Source organism: Lepus europaeus, chromosome 5 (genome assembly GCF_033115175.1).
Source record: "Lepus europaeus isolate LE1 chromosome 5, mLepTim1.pri, whole genome shotgun sequence".
Lineage (NCBI taxonomy): Eukaryota > Metazoa > Chordata > Mammalia > Lagomorpha > Leporidae > Lepus > Lepus europaeus.
Genome location: NC_084831.1, coordinates 6,298,943 through 6,322,772, shown reverse-complemented (window position 1 = coordinate 6,322,772; position 23,830 = coordinate 6,298,943). Strand labels below are relative to the sequence as shown.

Genomic DNA, 23,830 nt, shown 5'->3' with positions numbered 1-23,830 from the left:
CAACACCACCGACTGTGACACATGCAGAAGCCTGTCCTCACACCACGCCCGCCAGCCCACCTCTGCTGGCCTTTGCCATCTGCCGTCCGGGTCCGCCCGGCTCGGGAGCTTTCTGCAGTAGCACAGTGTGTGTCAGAGAGGCCATGGCCACAGGCCACTGTTCCTGTCCAGGCACAACCAAGAGCTGGGCTTTACCAAAAGGCAAGACAGCAGCAGGACCCAGGGCCAGGGAAGTGGGGGTACCTGCCGGTCACCTCACTCGCCCCACAGGGCCTCTCCCTTCCCGGGCAGCTGCCGGTGGGGGCGGCGGGGTTAGCATTTAGCTCTCTCCCTCCTCCCTGCAGCCGTTCCTGGCTGCGTGTCAGAGTCTGTGTGTTCTGTGGAAAACAAGACAAAGGAAGCAAATGTGGAGCTGCTGGGCCACACGCACACTCGGGATTGAGAAAATGAATGACAAGCGACGTGGACGTTATGTGTGTCTGCTGAGGCAGGCAGGCAGCAGTCTGGAAGTGGGTCTGGCCAGGTCCCTCTGGCCAGGTGTTGGGCCTGGGCAAAGAGGAATGGCTATGGCAAGTCCAACTGATGGACAGGTGCTGTGGCACCGTGGGCTGGGATTCCCACATCCCGTTCTGGAGTGCCAGTGGGAGCTGGCACCTCTGCTTCCAACCTAGCTTCCTGATGGTGCACCCTGGGAGGATGGCCCAAGTACTCGGGCCCCTGCCACCGTGTGAGAGGGTCCTGGAGTGAGGTCTGGGCTCCTGGCTGCAGGAGTTGTGGGCACTTAGGGAGTGAACCAGTGGATAGAAGATCTTTCTTTCTCTCCGCCTTTCAAGTTAGATGAAAGTAAATACATAAGTAACGAACAGAGAAAGAGCCCCCAGGAGGATCAACATTGGGGTCTTGAGAAGGAGGAGGTGGCTCCCAGGGCCCCTGGGTGTTTGGTGGCATTGGAGCAGCCGCTGTGAGCAGGCAGCCTGGATCCTGTCCTGGCTCGTGGGAGCCGTGTGGCCTTGAGCAGCAGCCCTGCCACCCCATGCCGTCTGGCCGCAGCAAAGGCTGGAAGGGCTCTGTGCTCCGCAGGCACCCACCCTGGTGGGCCGGTGCCCCGCCTGGGGGCCCGCAGCCTCCTGGCCGCGTCCCGGTTGTCCGGTTGTCCCGGTTGTCCGGTCATCCCAGTTGTCCCGGTTGCCCGGTTGTCCCGGAAACCCCCATCCGGTTGTCCTGGAAACCCCTGTCCGGTTGTCCCGGAAACCCCTCAGCAATTCTTGTCCCTGGTCTGCAGGTGCAGAGGATGTGGTGACGGCGTTTTCCAGGTCGGAGACGGAAGACCGGAGGCAGTAGCTGCAACCCCCTTGGAACACCCTGGAAGCCGTCAAGGGCCAAGATCAGTGTGGCTCCTCGGCCAGCTGAGTGACAGGAGACCACCTTCCCCACCTCCCCCGCCCTCCTGCCCCTCCCCTACTCCCCGCCCCACGGCCACTCAGCGGGGCTGGCATCCGGGGAGACACCAGTGGTGCATTTAGGATGGGCTAAGGACTCGTGATTGGCTGCAGGAAGAAACCTTTTTATTTTTAAACCTTGACCAATGGAAACCTTCCATTTTTATTTCTGACTCTTATTTAAAAAAGAAAAAATTTGTGCCTCGGTATCTGGCTTCCCAGGAAGCTCTCCGAGCTCCGGTGCTTTATTTCGGTCGTTTTTAGGAATGTGAAGAGGTCTGATTGGCTGCTTGAACAGGAGCAGGGTTACGATTGGCTGGGTCGTGGGAAGTCGCTTTTTCTGTCATTGGCTGCAGGTGTTCTGATAGCAGCAGCTTCTCTATTTTGAATGCAGAAAACAGGGTCTAGGACATTGCTTGTTATATTTGACTTGAAAAAAAAAAACAAAAAAACAGAAAACCAAGTGCGCTGTGCAATGTTTATTACACAGTTTGCTGCTGCCTTCACGGGACGGGTTTGTGTCTGAACTTGATCAGCCTTTTGGTTTCCCATCGGCTCTCCCATGACTCCCGTTGCTGCAGATTCACCCCCCGAGCCTGGGGGCTCCCCCCGGAGAGTGCATTTGCTTTAGTGACCACGCCTGCCTCCGCCAGCAAAGGGGCCCTCCAGGAGCTCAGCATTGCTCTGATCCAGCTGCCCAGGGTGTAGAGCTGGCCATGGGGCAGGATTCACAGGCTTTGCCGCCATGAGCCGGCAACCCGCCAGCTGCCCTCCATGACAACAGGGTCACCCAGACACCGTCCAGGCCTCTACAGAGGAGCTCTGGGCTGGGCAGGTCTGTCCTCTTGTCTGCCCCTGCTCATCCCACTCTGAGAGGTCTTGTCCTCTAAAGAGAAGCCGCTGCCCTGCACCATGAGGCTGCACACACCCTGGAGGGCGTGGAGCAGGGGTCTCTTCCCTGGAGCCCCAAACCCCCATAAAAGCCCCAGCCCCGGGAGACCGTGGTCCCGAACACCAACCTCTGACCTACCCAGCCAGCCTCCTCCAGTGTCTACCGCTGGGCCGGTGGGTCCCGGGGAGCACTGGAGCTCCCCACCGTGCACTGTGCTGCCTACGGAAGGGTCCCTCTACATGTCAGCCTGCAAGGGAAGTGCGAGCTTTACGGAGTGTGCACCAGGCCTTCACCGAGGGACCCCTCCTGGAGGTGGCCTCCCCCTTACCTCTCTCCATCACTCATGGGCTGGGGGGGCTGGAGAAAGGTGTGGGCTCGAGGTGGTGGGTGGCCGAGCCCCCTTGTTGGCCCAGCTAGCAGAGCCAGGAGGACACTCTGAGCATCGCGTGTTGTCCCCCTTCACACAGCCTGGGGCTGCGGGCCTCTGTGGTTCCCGTGTGCCGGCGTGTCCTGGGCCACTGCCCTGGCCAGCCTCCCCATCCGTGGGAGCTACCCCCTGCTCCCACATCGTCAGTCTTGCTCCAGACAGAGCTAAGACCCTGTCGTGTACCACACGTGGGCCCCCGGTTCTCAGGAGTAAGCGGTTAACTGCCAGTCCCTAGGGGACGAGGAGTTAGGGGCACAGGGGCAGCACCAGGCTAGGACCCTGGCAGGGTGCTGACAGCCTGTTCCTCCTGGGCAGTGCATGTGAGCACACGCCCACACGTGTGCAAGGACACATGCCCAGCTCGAGGCCTGGTGCTGCAGCTGAGCCCCAGGGAAAGATGGTTTTTCTCGGTCTCCCCCTCCCTGGGCCGTGGTGTCTGGAGTCAGGCATTGCTGGCTGCTCCCTCTCTACCTGTAGCTGCTGAACAGTGTGTTCTCTGCCCCAGCCTGTCCTTGTCACGGTCACGGGTACCGCTCTTCTAACAGTAACAACCCCGGGCTGTCTGCCGTTCTGGAGGGGACAAGCTCAAGTGTCACCGTGGCTTCAGATTTCAACTAAAAACCTGATGTTGGGGGAAAGTTAGCAATAAAGATTTTTCATAGCTCGGGTGTGCGCTGGGCTGGTTCTCCCTCCATGTCACACCCTGGCGATGTCCCCGTGCCCTCGGCTGCCACTGGGGCCACCCTTTCAGCAGCGACTTTGCTGAGTGTGCAGCCTGGATTGCAGCTCAGGGGCCACGCTCCATGTCTGCAGTGCCCTGTGCACGGCTCCTTGGAGGGCGGAGCCCCTGTGAGGCCTGGAGATTGCCAGTGTTGTCCTCCATGGGACAGGCTGCCCTGCACCCCCGCCCCCCGTCCTCCCACGCTGGCGCTGGTCCCAGCACGCCTGTCCCCGCAGTCCCACCAGCCCGGAAGCAGAGGGGCCGGCCGTGTGCAGGTCCTGGGTTTGGGAGCTGAGATCATCTCTGCTTCCGGAAGTTTTTGCTTTGGGAGCATTTTCTAGAAATCTTCGTTTCTACCCAACCCAATCCCATGTTATTTTTTTCCTGTTTACACAGACTCACTGCTTCTGTTTCCCTTTCAAGAACTCCCCTGGGTTACAGCACCATCGGCATCACCACACCTGGGTGTTGGAAGAGGTGTCGGGGGGTCCCCGCCCTGCAGAACCCCCCAGTCCCCTTTGGAGCATCTCTGCCAGGGGCCTGTCTCGCCTCGAGCACCGCCCCCCCCCCCCCCGGGAATTCATACCCTCACGGGTTAGGGCATCTGGTGACTTTCCCACATCCCCAACCCCGTATTGAGGTGGTCGGCCTTTCTCTGTAACTTTCTTGTTCAGGAGAAGGACTGGAGTCCCTGAGAGTAAGGCAAAAGCCGTGTTGGGCAAAAGGGACGCAGGGACACACGCTCAAGGCCTTCGTGGGGCTCCGCCCCCTCCCCGTGTTCTGAGTGACACCGGCAACCTTGAGTTAATCTTCTCTTCTAAGCTGGCTCAGCTGAGGGAGGGACTGGCTGGCTCTGGTCCCCCCCTGTTCGGCCGCCCACAGAGAGCTGGGAACCCGAGCCTGGGAGCCGTCCGACCTGTCAGGTCTGTGACAGCAACTGGGCCACGTAAAACGAACCCAGGGGAACACCAGGGACAGCGTCAGCTCTCCCAGGGTCCCTCAGCCTTCGAGGTCTGCCTTCCTGGGCGCAGGTGCACACAGCTGGCAGTGACCCCAAAGGGCAGGATTCCCGAGGCTGGAGACAGCTGGGGGCCAGGCTGAGCCTGGGGGCGGCCTGGGACGCACAGAACGCCTCGTCTCTTGTCTGCGTTTCCCAGGCCTGAGGGAGGCTGTCAATGAATGAAGCGCTCTGTTTCCCACAGGTGAACAGCAGCTGTGAGAATCCAGGCTGCTCCCAGCCTTTGAACAGGGGCCTTTGTCCCAGCGAAAAGTGATCCCCTCCACAGCACCTGGTCCATGGGTGGGGGCAGGAGTCAGCTTCCGGAGTCAGGGAGCTCTGCGGGCCCCAGGGACCCCAGCACTACCCAGCTGCCCCTCCTGTGCCCGTGGGTCCCTCCCCTCCCTCTCTGGGTTGCTCGCTGCACCTGCTGGAACCGGGCCAACCTGAAGTCGCCATTAGCAAGCAAATGTTCACAGCCCTCCGCAAAACCTGCCCTTCTGGGAGACAGCGGGATGTTTAGGAGCCCCCGCGGGGGTTAGGGCCCTCATTTAAAGATAGGTCTCTCTGAAAGACAAAGAGCAGTGGAGTAAAAGGCCTGATGTCAGCCAGAATCTTGCCTTTGCCTCTCTTTCTCAGAGCTGCCCCCTCCTGGGAGTCACCTGCCCCACCCTGCCCTGCCCTGCCCTGCCCTGCCCCGCCCCACCCCGCCCCTTGGGAATCTCAGGAGAGTCACTGACTCAGAGCCCCGGGGAGGGAGGAGGGCTCAGGGAGGGGTTGGGGAGAGGTGACTTCAGACCCAGAACCTCAGTTTCCCCTTCCTGGCCCTTGACTCTGCAGCCCCTGGTGGAAGGAGGTGGGTTTTCGCCAGCACCTTTTGTAAGGGTGCTGTGCTCTGTGTGTCCCGAAAGCTTCAGGCTGGAGGTGGGAGCCCCACACTCGCACGTCAGTGGGGCGTCCAAGAGGTGATGGGGCTTAGACAAGATCGGAGGGTGGCCCCTGTGGTGGCATGAGTGGCTGTGCCCGAGTCCGACCCGAGTCTGCACACAGAACCTCCGCCGTGGGACGGCGTGGCGTGGAGGCCTCACCAGACGCGACTCCAGCACTGCGCTCCTCCCGGGCCCCAGAACCATGAGCCAAATAAACTGCTGTGCTTTATCAATTACCTGGTCTCAGATACTTTGTTACAGCAACAGATTAAGACAGTGCTGCCCATGTCCCAGTCTTTAAAAAAAAGATTAATTCATTTGAGAGGCAGAGTTACAGACAGAAAGAGGGGGAGACAGAAAGAAAGGTCTTCCATCTGCTGGTTCACTCCCCAAATGGCCGAAACGTCTGGAGCTTGGCTGATCCAAAGCCAGGAGCCAGGAGCTTCTTCCGGGTCTCTCATGTGGGTGCAGGGGCCCAAGGACTTGGGCCATCTTCTACTGCTTTCCCAGGCCATAGCAGAGAGCTGGATCGGAAGAGGAGCAGCCGGGACTCAAACCGGCACCCATGTGGGATGCCAGTGTCACAGACAGACGATTAACCCACCACACCACAGCACCAGCCCCCCAGATTATTTATTGGACAGACAGAGCCTACATCCATCAGTCCAGTCCCAAAATGTCCTCAGTAGCGGGGGCTGGGCCTGGCCGAAGCTGGGAACCAGGAACTCAACGTGGGCCCGGTGTTGGGCCCCGGTGTTGGGCCCTCACTTGCTGCCCCCAGGATGCACAGTGGCAGGGAGCTGGCGTCGGGATTGGAGCTGTGACTCGACCAGGCACTGCAACTCCAGATGTGGGTTCCCAACCAGTGTGTTCCTGGATGTGCACCTGCCCGCGCTCGGCCCAGTGTTGATGGCGGTGTTCACTGGCTGCCCTCTGCGTTCAAGGGCGTGGCGCCTTAGCCCCCACTCACCAGGGCGCTCACCTTTCACCCCGTCAGACGTCAAGACTGGTGGCTCCCCTGCAGGCTAAGCTGATTTTTCTAGAAGTTCCTCTTGCACTGGGCAATCTCCCAGCTCTATACCACTTGCTCCCATGGTCTAAATCCGTCTGTGCTGGTAGCCGGAGTCCGGGCGACTTCATGCCCTATTTCGAGAACTCCAGAGGCCGGCAGGCAGGTCTGAAGCCTGGGTCTGCCCCTTGGCAGCCGTGTGCCGTGGGCGGGGGATCTAACTTACGGAAAAAATAGGAGCATCTATCCCATGAAGCTGTTGTTGAGAAAGCATGAGATCATACCTAGGACAAGCTTAGCCCAGTGCCCTGTGCACGGTGGGTGGGCAGGACAGATGGTCACCGTCCCCACGGCGGGTGTCCCTCCGCCTCCACCCTCTGCTCCTACGTCACTCCCAGGAAGGGCTGTGTGCAGCTCTTGCCGTGGGGAGTGGCGCAGCCCCAGGTCCAATTAGGTGCTTATTAGATGTTTTGACTGGGATGGAAGAGCTGAGATGATCCCTTGGTAGAAGCCAGGCCAGCTGCCTCCTGCTCCCCACCCTGAGCCCCTCCCTCTGCTAAGGAGCTTTGCGGGGTGGGGAGGGGGGGATGTTAATTGGGGCAGAGTCCCTCAGCCATCCCCACACCTGAGGCCCTGGGGAGGGGTTCCCCCATGAGAACAGCCAGGGCGGGGCCTGGGCAGAGCCCCGGGGTGGGAGTCCTGTCTTCCTAGGGCCGCTTCTGCTCTGTTCGCCTTGTGCTTAAACTCCAGACGGAGTCACAACCAGGCAGGGAAGGAGATAAAATTAAATCCTCAATCATGATCAAGTGGTTAAAAAAAACATCCCTGCCAGAGGCTGCTTCCCACCACAGCCGGCTGGGCTCCGTTTCAGAGCGAAAAGGAGGAGGGGGAAGATAGGGGAGCCGTGAGAGCCCAGCACCCCGCGCTGCCGTCCCAGCCTGCAATGGCCAGGCTCCTGCGTGTCCCCTCCGCCAGCTGGGGAGGCTGATGCTTGCAGAGGCTGGGAAGGTATCCAGAGGGCAATTGCCAAGGGGCACGCGCACGCTTTGCAGAAAGTGGCGGGGTCTGGGTTCCAGCACTGCACATCTGGGTTCGAATCCAGCCTCTGCCAGTCACCAGCGTTGTGGGCAAGTCACCCAGTGTTTCCAAGCCCCTGTTTCCTAATCGGGAACATGGAAGCAACAGTGGTGCCCACAGCACTGGCAGTTGTGGATGCAATGTGTGAGCCCTAGCAGTGGGGTGCCAGGGAGCGGGGCTCAGGCGGGGGAAGGGGGTGCAGCTCCAGGGAGGGGGTGTCGGGAGGGAATCCCAAGCTGCTCCAAGCTGGAGCTGTGGAGATGGCCCTTCCTCTGCCTCTGCACACGGAAGCTGGGCTTAGGGGGCTGGGGCTGGGTGTGGGACAGGGAGACGTTGGCGGAGACACCCTGTGTGACGCCTGCACCCAGGTGGCCCCTGAGAGGGGGGACTGTGGCTGGAGCTGCAGGCACCTGGCTGGGCAGAGCGCGCGGTACCCTGGAGGGAGCGCTGGGTGTACCCTGGCCGCAGAGGTAGGAAGCTGAGAGGAAATAATGAGGTGGTAAAAATAGCCCTTTGTTTACCGGAGGCTCACATCCCTGTGTGTCCTGGGTGGAGGAGGAGCCGGAGCCAGCGAGACGGGCTTGGTGGAAGGAGCCGGGCGACCTGTGGACACTGTCCTGGCTGAGCCAGGGAGGGGAGGGGGCCAGGGCCGCCTACCCCTGTAGTCCCCAGGCAGCCCCTCTCGCCTTTTCCTCAGGAGGCCTCTGCCCCCAGCCCCCAGCCCCCAGGCCAGAGGAGGCCTGGGGTGCCTGGGGAGGGGGCGCTGGCTGTCTTGCCCACACTCCCCTTTCCTGTCCCCCTGGGTGTCGGCCTCCAGGGCTGGTCCAGCGGAGCCATTGCCACATACCCTGAGAAGAGCCAGGGTGCAGGGGGGGCCGGACCCTGGGAGGGGCAGCCTGGACTCTGCCCTCAGGGATTCTGTCCAGAACCTACCTTCGAAGCTCCCTCAGCTCCTGCAGCTGGCTTCAGAGGGGAGCCCTGGGCCATCTGGCTGGCACCCAGGACTCCTCCAGGCTCCTCGAGAGTTAATCCAGCCCAGCCCATGCCAGCTGGGCCCCTGCCAGGCACTGGGCCCGTCCGGAACTGCTGAGTGCGGGCCCAGGGCATGCTGGGCGGGGAGGCAGAGGTGGAGCGCCCAGCCCTGTTTGGGCATCAGGGGCAGTGCTGGAAGGTCCTTTTCACCCAAGGAGGCCAGGCCAAGCCAGCAGTCCCAGGCTTCCTTGCTCCCTGCTGAGACAGCCAGGAGGAGCTGTTACTCCTGCACCTGCCCACGGGGGCATCCTTCTCCCTGTCTGGGCATGTGGCTCTCGGGGCTGGCCGGGCCAGGGCAGGGGATGGCAGAGTCACGTGTGTCTGCTGGGAGCCGCTGGCAGCCGGACCCGGAGAGGGAAGTGGGGGATGGTGATTTGTTGGGACAGGCCCGGGAGTTTGGGCTGGAGCCTGGCAGATGCCCCAGGGCCCACTGGGCACCGTCACCCTCCCCAGCCCTAGTGGGGTTCTGCCGCTGCCTGCCCCGGGCTGTGTGGCCTGGCAAGAGCCCCACACATTTGTCTTGGGGGGGGAGCGAGGAGGGGGTTCACCGTGCCCCTCCTCCGAGCTGCTGCTTGCATGCACAGGGCAGAGGGGTGTAGGAGATTAGGCTCTGAAAGATCTGTAGGCAGAAGAGGAGGCTGGGCAGGGTGGCAGGGGACAGACGTGCAGAGCAAACCGGACCAGGGCGGGGGCTGGGTCTGTCCCCGAACTCTGCTGCCACGCACCTTGGGCAACTGCACTACGTGGGTCTGAGCCTCCGGGGGATGTGGGGGTCTTCAGTGCTGTGCCCTAGGTGTGCCCAGCTCTCTTCCTGGCAAATGACAGGCTTGTGTTTCCCCACTCCTTTCATTAACAAAGGCCCTCGCCTGCTTTGGCCAGCGAAACCAGGGCACACCTGCTAGGTCGTGGCACAGGGAGCCGAGCCAGTCACTTCGTGCTGTCTCCGCCAGCCTGTGTCCTGGCAGAGCCCCTCTGCTGCTGCACAGGAGAGGAAGGTGGGGCTCCCCAGCATGAGCCAGGCTCCCCGACCCCTGAGCCCGTCAGAGATCTCGCGAGACTTTGCAGACCGTGGTGCCAACACCCGCCACATCAGAGAGCTGTCTGTTCTGGCTTTCCAGAGAGGCTGTGTCTCAGAGCCTCGAGCTTGGCCTGGTCCCCACCCTGGGCTGCAGGCAGTGGCTGCCTGTTGCACTGTGGACTTGGCCTCCCCTCCTGGACTGCAGCCCAAGGCCTTAGGTCTGGCCCCTGCCAACCCCGACCCCTCTCCTACCGATCCTTGCTCTTCATGCTCCAGCCACAGCCTCCCTTTGCTCCTCAGACCAAGGTCACTGCCACCACACGGGCAGTCCCACACATGATTTTTTTAGATTTATTTTTATTTGAAAGAGTTAGAGAAAGAGGTAGAGACAGAGAGAGGTCTCCATCCACTGGTTCACTCCACAAATGGCTGAAATGGTCAGAGCTGAGCTGATCTGCAGCCAGGAGCCAGGAGCTTCTTCTGGGTCTCCCACGTGGGTGCAGGGGCCCAAGGACTTGGGCCATCTTCCACTGCTCTCCCAGGCACATTAACAGGGAGTTGGCTGGAAAGTGGAACAGCTGGGACTTGAATTGGCACCCATTTGGGATGCCGGCCCTGTAGGCCAGGGCTGTAACCTGCCACACCACAGTGCTGGTTCCCAGGATCTTAAAGCCTGCACCAAATGCCTGCTCCTATGGAGACCTTGTTTGGCCATTCAGGAGTGGCACCGTGGTGGCATGTGGCCCTGCCTGGAGTGGCAGGTGTTCGGCAAAACGAAAAGAAGACCTGGACCTGCTGCACACTGTGCAGTGAGTGTCAGGGCGTGGTGAGGGTTTGCAGGTGCTTTTCCCCAGGGAGACCTGTTTCATTGAGACTTTCCCTCGACTGCGTGACCACAGACCTCTCTCTAGCTTTTCTGAACTGGTTCACGGAATTCCCTCTTGCTGCTGTGGCAAGAGCACGTCTCAGTCTCCCACGTGGGTGGCAGTGACACCTGCTGCCTCCCGGGGTGCACATTGTCAGGAACAGGAACGTGCATGGGATGCCTAGACAGTGGGCTCCAACCAGCCGCTCTGACGGTGCGACGCGGGCATCCCAATCGGTGACTTCACCGCCGCCTGGCAGGCATACCCGCCCCCGATAAGAATCTTATAAGCTGTAAAGTCCTCTCCAGATGCTTGAACTCCTAATTGGTTTAACCTGGAAAATAACCTGCAGCGTGTTTACCTTACAAGGTAGGCGGCCCTCTGGCACTGGCCTCAGGACGACAAAGGGAGAGGGAGAGATGGCCCCGGGGTTGGCAGAGCCAGGTGACTAATAGGGGACTACAGAGGAGACAGAAACAGGAGCCCGGGAGAACAGAGGCGGCATTGACGGACAGACCCCGGGGGCGGGGGCGGGGGCGGCCTGAGAGCTGTGGTTCTAGCAGCAGAGCCTTCTGGCAGCTTCCACACAGGCAGCAGAGCCGGTGCCCCCCCCCCCCCAGCATTCCTTGTCCCACCTGGTGGACTCTGCCGGGCGCAGAGGTGGCTCTGTCGCCTGCTGTGGCTGCCATGGCAAAGTCCCACGGGCTGAGCCCAAACAGCAGCAAGCTCAGGAGGCTGGAAGTCAGGGACCACGGTGTTTCCAGGGTGGGGTCCCTGGGCGGCAGGGAGGGACCTGTGCCAGGCCTCTCGCCTTGGCTTGTGATGGCCAGCTCCCCTCACGTGGCCTCCCGTCCCCGTGTCTGTCCGAACACCTTCTGTCACTCTGGGTTAGGGCCCCCAGTGACCTCATCGTAAGTGACCTCATCGTAGCTGGATGACCTCCGACTCCGGAGAAGGGGCTGGGGGTCAGGTCTTCAACACCTAAATATTGCGGGGGGTACACGTCAATCACGAACAGGGGCACCCCCTTGATCCTTGGCCACAAACCCGTGGCTGTGGCCTGCCGGATGAGAAAGAGAGCCCGTGATTGTGTTAATTGCCACAACCCCAAACCTGCAATTAATAACCGCGGGAACAAAGCACCTGGGATTGGACGCAGAGCCCCCCACCCCCACCCCTCTGAGCCGCACCCCTGAGCTCACTGCTGCTCCTTTTCAAATTAGCAAAGAGGAAAACGTTAGCATCTGTCTTGCCTTCACCGAGCTCAGAGCTGAGCCGTGGTGCAGCCTCAGGACGGGGGTGCCGGGGGGCACCCTGTTTGTATCCTGTCCAGAGCCAGGCACCCCGCTCTGGCCATGGGGCACGGAAGAGCCTCTAGCTCCTGCAAGAGGGAGGGTCCAGATTCTCGCACAAGTCCTGGCGGGGGCCCCGTGCATTCAGCAATGCGGGCAGGCAGACTGCACGGCACGGGGCTTGGGAGCTGGTCCTCTAACTCACACCTGGCGCAGGGGGTGGCTGGGACCCTGGGCTGCGCTGCACTGCCACCTTCCCTCCATGCCATGGGGGCTGCCAGCTCTGGGCAGATGGCCAATGCTGGTACACGGCGGCCCCGTCCCTTGTCTCTGCTCCTCTGGAGACTGCCCCGCCCACGGTCGCCTCCTGTGGCTGGGGGGTGCCCTGCTCAGGCCTGGGGTTGGCACGAGCTTTAGTCTCTACATGCAGCCTCCCTGCCCTGCGCTGGGCCTGGGAAAGCCTCCCCGGCCCCCTCTGTGTGTCCCCTCTGTGTGTCCCCTCTGCCATCCCCCGGGCCTCCCCTTCTGCCTCCTGCAGCCAACCAAGGACAAACAACCGAGGACAAACGGGGCTTCTAGCCTCAGGCTCTGGCTTTCCCAGCCGTCCCAGCTCCCAGCTGCTCCAGTGCTGCCCGGGGAGTCGGGGTCTGGGGGGTAGGATGCGAGTGGGACTCCCCTCCTGGCCACTAGGTCATCCCTGCCTCCCACGGCCTGGGCAGAGGGCGAGCGCCTGGCTGGCTCTGGTGCCCTTTTGTGATTTGCCTCCCTGCCTTTCCCAGGCCTCTCTGGGCCTCCTCCCTGGCTGGGAGACGCAGTGAGAATTCCGGGCCCTCTGTGCAGGGTTGGGAGGGGGGGGTCTTCCTTGGACAGCAGCTTCTCGTTTGCATCCCTAAATCAATGGGCTCCAATGATCAAAGTCCCTGCACTCGACTTCAATGAGGCCAGCAGTGGGGCCCAGAGGATGGGGGAGGGTACCATGGTGGCTATCGGCTATCGCCCTCCCTCCCTGCTGCCCCCCTGGCTGGCTGCACACAAAGGAATTGGAGTAGAGGTAGCTCTCTCCAGCACGAGGTCCCTTCCCCTGACTTCCCCCCAGAGGGCAACCCGGGTAGGACCATGGTGGGTGGGAGAGGCAGCAGGATTTGGCCAGGTGGAGAGAAGAGGAGGGTCAGCACCCTTTCCCCACCCCACGCCTGTCGGGGGCCCTGCGGACCCAGCCAGAATAGCAGCCGCATTTCTTGAGCTCTCAGGTCCAAAGAGCTGAGCACTTCCCAGGCGTGTCCAGGGCTGGGGCACGCGTGATCCCTGTGAGGTGCAAGTCTTCGTTCTCCCCACTCCGGGCACGAGGATGTAGCACGCGGAGGCCGCAGAGCTGGGCAGCGTCGCGGCTTGGGGGCCTGAAAAGAGCTCTGTTCAGGAGTGGAGGCCGAGTGTGCGCTTTGTGTGGGAGCCTGACCTGGCCCGGGAGGTCAGGACGCCCCGCCTGTGTTCTGGCTGGATCCTCGCCCCCAGCATTGGGGGTGGAGGTGGTGGGGTGGGGGTGGGGAAGGGCAGGTGCCCGCGAAGCCTGCCTCAGTGCCTCTGCGGCTTTTCCTGGCCTTGCAGAAACTCTCACCAACGTTGTGCGCGAAAGCCTCAGCGTTAGAGCCAGACAGATCCGAGTTTGAATCCCAGCTTTGCCACTTGGCTGTGTGGCTTTGGCCAGATCGCTTAACCTCTCTGAGCCCCCGCGTCCTCATCTGGAAAGGAAGGTGATAACTGTGCTCGTGGCACGGGCCTGCCACCAGCAAGAAGTCGGTCCACAGCATGCCAAGTGTGAGCTATGCTTGGGACTTCTCCATCTCTGGGGGCTGATGAATCCCTGCTATGTGGATGAGGGAGGAGAACCAGGAGGGGTCCCCAGCACTCTTGGGGGGCAGAAGCCCTGCAGTCTGGCTCGGGAATTATCTTGGGGTTTGCTGGCTCGGGGGGCTTCGAGGTGGAGGAAAAAGCAAACACAAAAACACCAGAGAAGCCTCATGCGAGAGCTGGCTTTGCTACTCCAAACTGAGTGGTCTTTCCTCTTTTACAGTTTGTCTACTTGTATTTGAAAGGCAGAGAGAGAGAGAGAGAGAGAGAGAGAGAGAGAGAGAGAGCTCTCCATCCATTGGTTCACTCTCCAAATGATTACAACAGCCAGGATTGGGCCAGGCTGAAGCCAGGAGCCAGGAGCTTCATCTTGGTCTCCCACGTGGGTGCAGGGACCCAGGCACTTGGGCCATCACCTGCTGCCTCCCAGGAAGCTGGCTCAGAAGCAGAGGCGGGACTTGAACCCCGTGCTGTGATATGGGATGCAGGTGTCCCAAGCGGCGACTTTACTGATAGGCAAGTGCCTGCCCCAGGCCTGAGGGTCTTGTGGAGTTGCTCAGCGCCCCCCAACTCCTGCTTGCCATCAGTTAGATGGGATGGAGAAACCTCTTCCTGGGAGACGACCATGAGCCCAAAGCACACAGACACCCTTTGGCAAAGGGAGAGCCCAAGCCCCACGCGCCCCCTCCGGTGCCGTGAGAAAGTTGTTGCCGTCGGCGCCTCCTCACACCTCCCACGTACGCTCCCGCGTGTCCCCGCCGGCCGGGCGAGGGCAGTCGGCACCAGGTGAGCACCTGTGCTGTGCTTGCCCCACACTGCACGCTCTCACGTTTCCCGCACTGCCATCGAAAGCGGTTTTTATGATTACTGTCTTACAGGGGAGGAGACTGCGGCTCACGGGAACTAGGCTGCCTGCTCTTTTCGGCTAGTAACTGGAACCCGGCCTGGCTGCATCAGAACCGTGTAAGACATTCCTCTTTTGTTCCATTAACCCCTTTAACCCGCAGTCTGGCTGCAGTGCGGGAGGTCTGGCGAGCCCCCGGGAGGACCTAGGGGTCCCAACTCCTCCGAGGTTGTGTCATTTCCACCCACTGTGCTCACAGGCGGCTTCTCCCCTGCAGGGCTGGGGCGCTGTGCCCGCTTCGGCCCTGGCCTTTGCCTCCTCTCTGCCCTGTTGGGTTCGGGCGCGTGTCCTCACAGTGGGGAGCACACGTGCGCTGCGTGGCACACTGCAGAAGGAGGCAGCCGCCCCTGTGCCCCACACACAGGCGAGCGGTCCTTGTGCCTCCCCAGAGCTGGCAAGCGAGCGTGCTGGGTGGTGCCTTTGGTTTTTCAGTGGGAAGGGATTTATGTAGGAAGCCCCAGTCCTCATCCCAGCTTTGGGGTGCGCAGGGGAGGGGCCTGGCTCCCGTGGGAGGGAAGGGTTTTGCTTTCCTGGAAATGTTCACTGGCGTGGGAATCCTTTGTTCTTTTCCAAACGGAGAGTCATAGAAAGTGCCAGAAGGTCCCAGCCCAGTGCCCTGGACTCCGTGGGAATGGCCTCTTGCCACCCACCAGGACATCTTAGCACTCCGGGCTGGGAATAACAGGGCGTCACCGTAACGGCAGACGGCTGCTGACACTGGCTTCTAGGGATGGCCCCTACTTCTGTTCTGTGGCCGTTGGCTCCACTGCCTTGTGCCCATTCTTCAGATGGACATGCTGAGGTTGAGAGGTCCAGGACCTCCCCGGAGGCTGCAGAGGCAGGACGTGGCACAGATGGCCACGCACACACCGACGTTCACCACGGAGCTCTCGCACAACAAACGACTGGAGGGAAACACCCCCAACAGAGACTAGAGAAAGCCACGGCAGCGGATTACCATGCAACTGGGAGACGGCAGGAAACCCATGTCTGTGTGCGGCGAGGGGCAGCAGCCCCACCGTGTCCCACTAAGTGGCAAAGCGGCCATGGGCTTTAACAGCTGGACAAGAACAGTGCGTGGAACATTGGCTTGGATTTGGGAAGACAAGCCAAACACAGGCGGAAGGCTAACCGGGGAGGGGAGGAGGACATAGGGGTGGAGCTAGGGTTTTCCGAACTCCTTGCTTTCTAGACGAACCTGAAACCTTGCACGACTTACGTAACTGGAGAGCGAAAATAAGTGGAGGCTTCAAGGGAAGGAAATGGGTAGAAAAGGACTCGAACCCAGGTCCGTCCAACCAGAGTCCTTGCTCCTGGGCACAGGTTTTGCCTCTTGTTAATTATCCCTTCTAACAGCAATGGAGTGGCCCAGCCAGGCCACCAGAAGGCAGAGACGGGGTCACACCTTCCACCTGCTAAGCGGCAGGGGAGGAGGGGGTTGGTCCTGGGGGCCACGGTTGTGGTGCCCTTAGGGGTCTGTGATCAGCCTGTCAGCGGGACATCAGCTGGGAGGGTCGATTTCCTGCCTCGGGTCTGCTGTGCAAAGCCCTCACGACACACTGGCAGGCCCCGCCCACTCGTGAGCACTTCATCTTCCCGGCCGCCATGGACCTGGGTGAGGAACCTGCAGCTCGGTGGGCTCTGCCTCCCACGGCCCTGGCACAGCCGGGGGTGGCACAGCCAAGGCTTGCAGTCCTGCTTTCTGGCTCCAAGCTGTGGGAGCCTGAGCAGGGCTTTTTTTGGTGTCTGTGGGGTATTTTCACAGATGGGCAGAGGCACCGTTTTGGGCTCACACAGGCATGAAGCAGAGCCCAGGAGTCCTACTTTCTAGCAACGCGCGCGAGCAGATTTGACATTTGTCTCCTCCGTGAGCCAGGGAGGATGAGAAAAGCCTCAGCAGAGGGGGCTGGAGGCACAAAGGCTGCGTCACGTGTGGGTGCAAAGCTTCGGCCGGGGGCTCTCCGAAGGCGCAGCTCCTGGGACAATCTCACATCCTCCCACCTCTGCCCCTTGCTGGGCTCACATGGCCTCCGGAAGTTCAGGTCTTCCCTGGCCAGCTAACTAAGCCGTCCCCCTACCATCAAGTCTATGTTCCCTGCAAAGGACCCTTGGGGGATATCTCACTGCCATTGCTCCTGGACGCTAGACGCTGCCGCTCTGCCAGTGGCTGGCTCAGCCAGGGCAAGCCCCCGCCCCTCAGCTAACCATAACCTAAGTCCTGATGGATCCCCACCCCAGGGCCACTTTGAGGACAAATTAATCCATCACAAAGGAGACCTTTGATAAGTACCAATATGGCCGGGGCCATCGTCCGGCGAAGCAGAAATGAAATTGATCAGTGTCCTTTGCTTCCACCGCGCTCCGGCTGAGCTCGGCAGGTGCACGGGCTCAGGTGGGCAAAGCCTCAGCCGTGCAGGTGGCACGGAGCTCCCCAGCCGTCTGGCCGCCCCACCTGTCTCCGGGCCTTTTTCATCTCTTTGTTTCTTTGAGGGACAGCAAGGGTGAGAAGATAAAGGGATCGGGACTCCAGACACTGAAGAGCTTTTGTTTGTGTTTTTAACAGAGCTGAGTTCATTACATTTTCCCTCTCAGCTTCAGCCTCCTAATTCCAAACGCGGCTTTGAGACTCTGCCTTTCTGGTTTAATGTTTTGTAAATCGCAACGGTGCCTGGGGAAGCTTCCGGATGCGGTTCTTACCCTCTGAGGTGTGAGCTGTGCAGTGATAATAATAAAAACCCCTCACCCAACAGTCCCTTCAGGTCATCACTGAGCACTTAGGAGTACCCAGCACGAACTCAGTCCCAGCTTAGCTGCACCCCGCCCCGCGGGAAAAGAGAGATGATCGCGTGCCGCTTGGTTGATTCTGTGTTATTTGGACATGTGGCATGCCAGGCTCTAGGGGGCATTTTAATCGCATCACCTCATTTAATCTCTCAACTCTAGGCAGTGGGTGTGGAGACCCAGGCCCCTCCCAGGGCCCCTGGTGACTGGCTCAGTCGGGTGAGAGGACTGGAGATGTTGTATAACGGGTTTTTATTCCATTTCACGGGTGGAGACTCGGTTCCCTAACTCCGTCCAAGGGCATTTGTAGCAGTCGGAGCCAGAAGTCCAGTCCAGTCCCATCTGACTGTACCATCTGGGTCCTTCCCGTTAGAACACAGTAGGGAGGAGGAAAAGACACAAATGCATTAGGGAATTGGTCCCACAGGGCAGCAGATTCCAAAGCTTGGATTGTCTGGTCAGACCTGTCAGGAGGACTTCCTGGGGGAGACAGCCTGGATTTGTAGGCAGGGGTCCGGGAGGATATGCTAGGTGAGGCGGCCCTGGGCTGAAATGATCCTGAGTGAAGACAGAGGCAGACCGAGCCCTGGGCCCACTGGTGGGGAGGGGCAGAGCGCTGGGACCTCATGGGCTGGCAGCAGGGAGGGACAGGCGGCCTGGGAGGCGGTGGTGACTCAAAGCGGTGGCTGGAAGCAGTGGTGAGTGGGGCGTGGCCTTGGGAGGGGCCCTCCTCATGGGAGGGGGGCAGGGGAAGGGCAGCACCATCGGGGTGGGCTCTGCAGATCTCAGTGCCTGGGGTGACACAGCACAGGGGCATTTTCCATTAAGGGTTGCTCAGCTCCCTGCTGGCTGTGGGATCAAGTCCAGACCCCTCCACGCGTCACTGTGGGCTCCTCCCGCAGCCCCACAAAGCCCACCAGCAGCAGGACCCCCTTGGAGAACCTGGCCCTTGGTCCCACTGGGTGTTCTTTTATTTATTTGAAGGAGTTTAGAGACAGAGAAAGGCCCTCCCTCTGCTATTTCACTCCTCAGATGGTAGCAACAGCCAGGGTTGGCCAGGGCTGATGCCAGGAGCCAGGAGCTTCAGGGCCCAAGCACCTGGGTCACCTTCCGCTGCTTGGAGCTGGATGGGAAATGGAGCTGCCGGGACTCGAACTGGCACCCATACAGGATGCCGGCTGCACAGGCAGCGGCTTTATCTGCTGGGTCACAGCACCGGCTCATCTTTGGCACAGGCTTGAATACAGCTGGTGGCTCCTTATGGGACCATCTGTCCCGGGGGGGGAGGTTCTCTTGAGGGTGGTCTCCCCAGTGGAGAGGCCCTTTCTCCTTCCTGACTTGGTTTCCCCAACTGCACAGTGGAGCCCACGATGCTGTCTCGGGGTCGCAGCGCCTGGCACACGGGGTGTGCACGGCTGTCCTGGTGTGGGTTTGCCTCCGGCTCCAGCTGAGAGAAGGTGAGGGCCCCCGACACAAGGAAGAGGGGAGAACCGCAGAGACCCCTGTGAGATTCGCCGGACCCTCGTCCACTCGGACGGGCCTCTGCATCTCTGGGGGACTTGGGCATCCCACTAAGGTCGTGCAGACCAAGCCGGCTCCGAGAGGCCACAGCCGAAGTCTCCAGGGCGGACTCCCGAGGACAGGCGCCCTCCTCCCCGCCGCGCGCGGCGAGCAGAGGCTGGGGCCGGCAGGTGCAGCTCGCTCCCGCAGCCCCGACTCGGCCCGAGAGGACATCGCGACTCGCCCAAGGGACTAGGTGCTGGGGGCGCGACGGCCCCCCGGCGGCCGCCTCCCGGGTGGGGGCTGGGAAGGTCAAGTCCTTGACGTTGGCGGTGGCGCGCGCGTGGGGGACGAGGAGCCGGCGCCCGGGGGCCGGGGCCGGGGCCGGGGGTGCGGTCCCGGGCGCCTCCCCGCCGCCGGGAGCCAACCCGCGCGCGCGCGCGCGCATCCCCGCGGACGCGCGCCCCGCCCCCGCGCGCGCGCGCGCGCATCCCCGCGGACGCGCGCCCCGCCCCCGCCCGCCCGCGCGCGCATCCCCGCGGACGCGCGCCCCGCCCCCGCCCGCGCGCGCGCCCGGCGTCGCTCCCCTCCCCGCCCCTCCCGTCGCCACCCCGCCCCCGGCCGGGTACCCTCGCCGGACCCGAGAGAGAGCGGCGCCGCCATCTTAGCCGCCGCCGCAGCCTCCAGCGAGGCGCTGCTGCGAGCGGAGGAGGCGCCCGCGGCCGAGCGCGCGGCCCCAGCGTCACGGCGGCTCCTGCCTGGACCCCGGTGCTCGCCGAGCTGCCAGAGCCCCGCGCAGCGTCCCCGCGCGCCTCCCTGCCGCTCCCGCGTCGGGCCGGCCGCGGCGCCGGGAGCCCGAGCGATGCTGCGCCGCCGCCCTGCGCCCGCGCTGGCCCCGGCCGCCCGGCTGCTGCTGGCCGGGCTGCTGTGCGGCGGCGGCGTCTGGGCCTCGCGAGGTAAGGGGGTGCGGGAGAGCGGGCGCGGTCCCCCCGGCGCCGGGCCTCGGTCCCGGGCGGGGCTCTGGGCCTTGGCCGCCCCCGGTGCAGCCCCGCCTGGGGGCCGCGGGGGTCCAGGCCGCCTCGCTGCACGCCCGGGGGCGGGGGCTTACATAAGAGCCCACTCCCCCGCGCCCTCCCGGGACCCGCCGCGGACGCCCGCTCCGGGGGTCTCGGACCCGCCGGCGAGCTCCTGGCGCTGGGAGACGGACGCTGCTTGCTCGCCTCGCACCTTCGCGCCCCCAGGTGAGACCGGGGCGAGGGCTGCGGCCACGCTCGCGCGGGGAGAGCCGACGTCCCCGGCCGCTGCGGGTTTCCCGGCGGCGGCGCGGGGGGCCCCTCGGATGCCTGCGCCTCGTGGGTCCGGGGTCGTCTCGCGCTTAGGCGGCAGTTAGCCCGCCTCGGCGAATGGGTGACTCGGTGTGTCCCTGAACCTGGATGTCCGTAGCCCCTGGGCAGCGGCTCGCGCGCCCGGGGACGGAGCGGTCTCGCCCGGGAGCAGCTTACGCATTGCGGATGTTCGCTTCCCCGCGGGTCCCGACGGCCTGCCCGCAGCGAGCTGACCCCGCTCGGGGGCTTCCCGTCGGGAAGCAGTGACGGGGAGCAGGGCTGGGGGGCGTGAGGGGGACCGGGGCGTCTTCCCGAGCAGCGAGACCTTGAAGCCCCCTGCTCTGCTCCTGGCGATGGTGGGGGGCGTGCGGTTCGCACCTGTGCGGGCGGGCGGGCGGGGCGCGTGCGAGCCTGGCCCCGCGCCCGCTCCCGCACCCGCAGGGAGGTGCGCGCTGCGTGCTCTGGTTGCTGCGATGCGGGCTTGGTGGCCGAGGGTCCCGGCCGCGTCTCAGAAAGTTACCGAGAACTTGCAGTCCTTGGCGGACGCGGGGTGGAGGGTCCCCCATAGCCCCGGGGGTGGGGGGAGGTCAGAGTTCTGCCACGCGTCTGGAAGCCGGGGGCGTGGATTGGACACTGCGTGTGCTCGGCGCTCGGGTTCCCGCCTCGCCCAGCAGCTCGCGGTGCAGCGGCCTGGGCTGCCCGGCGCCCCTGGTGACGGCCCGCTGACGTCCGTGCGCGGGCTGCCCGCCGCCTCCAGGCTGTCCTCGGTGCAGTTGCGGCTCCTCGCATTTCCCAATAAAAAACCTTCAGCACCGGTTCGTCGGTTTCCTTTTTTTTTTTTTTTTTTTGGCCAACCTCCAGATCAGAAAATGACTCACGAGTATTGCATGAAGTGGGAACAAAACGACTTCGTTGTGAAATACTGCAGGTGCAGTTTGTGGGGACGCCGTTTCAGGGCTCGTTTTAAAGGAGATGCTCATTCAGCCCCTGCCCGAGCGTGTTTTCATCGCGGTCCGCACGAGGGAACTGTTGGCTGTTCCTGCTCCAGCCGCGTCCAGTAGCAGCCGCAGGATGCACACCCGTGTGAGCCGCTGGGCTAACGAAAGTTCGCCTTTGGCTGCCGGCTGTTTCCCGAGTTCACCTTATTCGTAGCTGCAGGTCGCAAGCAAACAAAAAAGAACCAAGAAAACTGAAATATGAGGAAGGCGCCGTGGCTCACCCCCAGGCCCGTGTCTGCAGGCCCTGCCCTCTGCAGGGACCGGGGTTGGCAAATGCCCAGAAGTGGGGAGCTGACGTGGAGGAGGTCGGAGGCTTGTAGGAGCACCCCTTAGAAAGGCTGTCAGGTGATGCATTCCCAAACCCTGTTAGTAACACAGTCGTTCACAGTACTCACTGCCAATACTGTCATTAATACTCACTGTCATTAATACTGTCGTTAATGGTACTGTCGTTGGTCCCTTTGCACACAGACTTCCGGGAGCCTTGTCCTCACTGCGCTGTGTGAGATTCATTTCTGTCCAGTGCCTCCGAATGCCCCTTGCGTGCGTCACTTCCTCCGCTCTCCGCGGCTGCCGTCCTGACTCGCCCGCCGTGCGCTGGCTCGTGGTGTTGTCCCCCCTGTTCACCCCGGCAGCACGTCTGCCCCAGGAGGAAACGCGCTCTGTTGGTGTGGGCGCCGGTCAGCGCATGCAGTGGGCACGCAGCGTTTGTTACGTGATTGAAAGAAGGGTGACGGCTATATTTCAGCACGGGTGTGTGTGTGTGTTTTAAACAAATCCATTTTTATTTATTTACTTTTCCGTAGTTTAAATCCTCGAGGGGCTCAGCATCACGTGGCTCTGTGTTCAGTGGCCTTCGGAATTGGGCATGAACTGTGCCGCTGCTCCCCTGAGCAGGCGCCGCCTTTGCCCCGATCCCTCTGGGTGTCCTTAGGTTTGCCGCCAGGAGCCCCTGTGTTCTTTGCATTGTGCACATCAGCGCCTCTCTTGCCCCAAACCAGAACATAAACAGTTGTGAGTCTGAAACAGCGCGGCGTGTTCCCGTTGGTCCGGGAGGCCTCGCTCCAGAGTCTCCCAGACACAGCTGCCTTCTAGAAGTCCTGTCCCCAGCAAGCCCCAGGGAGGAGCCAGCGTGGCTTCAGGTGCTCGGTTCACCTGCCAGGTGAATGTCGCTTGGCCCTCAGGTGCTCCCTCAAGGACCTGTGCTGCTGACGGCAGCGGTGGGGGCGCCATGTGGGCGCCGCGCCGTGAGAAAAGGACCCTGGAATGCTGTTGGTGGGGAGCTGCTTTTCTCATTTGCTGCCTTGTTTTTCAGAAGCTGCCTTTAGGAACAGCGTCCTCTGTGGGCTGCAGTGTGGCCCTCAGACAAGTGTCCTGGGAGCTAAGAGTGAAAGACGTTGATGTCACAGAGAAGATCTGGAGACATAAGATGGTCGCACTGATCCTGAGTGCATGCCAGTTGAAGCACCCTTTAAGCTGAAGCCTGCCAGTTCGTCCTTTGCCTACATATTCTTTTTTTCCTAAGATTTCATTTTATTTGAAAGAGTTACAGAGAGAGGTAGAGACAGAAGAGAAGGGTCTTCCATCCGCTGGTTCACCCCCAGATGGCCGCAAAGACCGGAGCTGGGCTGATTTGAAGGAGCTTCTGCCAGGTCGCCCACACAGGTGCAGGGGCCAAGCACTTGGGCCATCTTGCGCTGCTTTCCCAGGCCATAACAGAGAGCTGGGTCGGAAGTGGAGCAGCCAGGACCCGAACTGGTGCCCGTATGTGATGCTGGTGCTGCAGGTCAGGGCTTTAATCTGCTCCGCCACAGCACTGGCCCCTTCAACTATTTGTATTTGAAAGGCAGAGTGGGAGAGGCAGGGAGAGGTCTTCCATCCACTGGTTCACTCCTCCAAAATGGCCACAACAGCTGGGGCTGGGCCAGGCCAAAGCCAGGAGCCAGGAGCTCCACCCAGGTCTCCCCGGGGGTGGCAGGAACTCTTGCACTCGGGTCATTCCCCACTGCCTCCCAGGAGCACCGGCGGGAGGCCGGCGTGGGAGCGTGGTTTGGGAGTTGTAAGTGGTATCACTACCCCCCCCCAAGCCGCATATTTCTTTGGGAGAAAAAGCATAAAAACAAGCAGTTTCTTTCTTTCTTTTTTTTTTTTTTTACAGGCAGAGTGGACAGTGAGAGAGAGAGACAGAGAGAAAGGTCTTCCTTTGCCATTGGTTCACCCTCCAATGGCTGCCGCAGCTGGCACGCTGCAGCCGGCGCACCGTGCTGATCCGAAGCCAGGAGCCAGGTGCTTATCCTGGTCTCCCGTGGGGTGCAGGGACCAAGCACTTGGGCCATCCTCCACTGCACTCCCTGGCCATAGCAGAGAACTGGCCTGGAATAGGGGCAACCAGGACAGAATCCGGCGCCCCGACCGGGACTAGAACCTGGTGTGCTGGCACCGCAAGGTGGAGGATTAGCCTAGTGAGCCGCAGCGCCGGCCTAAAACCAAGCAGTTTCAAAGGAGTTCTTTTTTCAGAAGGTAGATTTAGGAGCTCATACACGTATGCTTTTTGGTGCTGTTTGATTTTTAAGCCAAGAAGAGCAAGTGCCATTTCAGATTTGGTTATTGAAGATGATGACCTAAGTGAAATTTTTATGGGATATGTTATTTTTACATTGAAACTAGAAAATGCCATGATTCCATAAAAGTAGCTTCAGGACTTGATTAAATATATGAAACCAAGTCTGAGTATTTCCAGTGCAATCTAGGACTGGCATTTGGCCTAGGGTTTAA

General features: G+C 61.6%; 2 protein-coding genes across 3 annotated transcripts in view; both read left to right on the top strand.

The window, feature by feature from the left end:
- The window catches only part of CTNNBIP1 (catenin beta interacting protein 1), a 56,338-nt gene extending 54,406 nt beyond the window's left edge, over nucleotides 1–1,932 (top strand). For both annotated transcript variants that reach the window (XM_062190401.1, XM_062190402.1), the window contains one exon: nucleotides 1,283–1,932. In XM_062190401.1, coding sequence (XP_062046385.1) covers nucleotides 1,283–1,341 — 59 coding nt within the window. In that variant the 3' untranslated portion in view covers nucleotides 1,342–1,932. The remainder of the gene's footprint in view (nucleotides 1–1,282) is intronic.
- Nucleotides 1,933–19,415: 17,483 nt separating this feature from the next.
- The window catches only part of CLSTN1 (calsyntenin 1), a 69,442-nt gene continuing 65,027 nt past the window's right edge, over nucleotides 19,416–23,830 (top strand). The window contains exon 1 of the mRNA XM_062190400.1: nucleotides 19,416–19,688. Within this exon, the coding sequence (XP_062046384.1) occupies nucleotides 19,595–19,688 (94 nt within the window). The 5' untranslated portion in view covers nucleotides 19,416–19,594. The remainder of the gene's footprint in view (nucleotides 19,689–23,830) is intronic.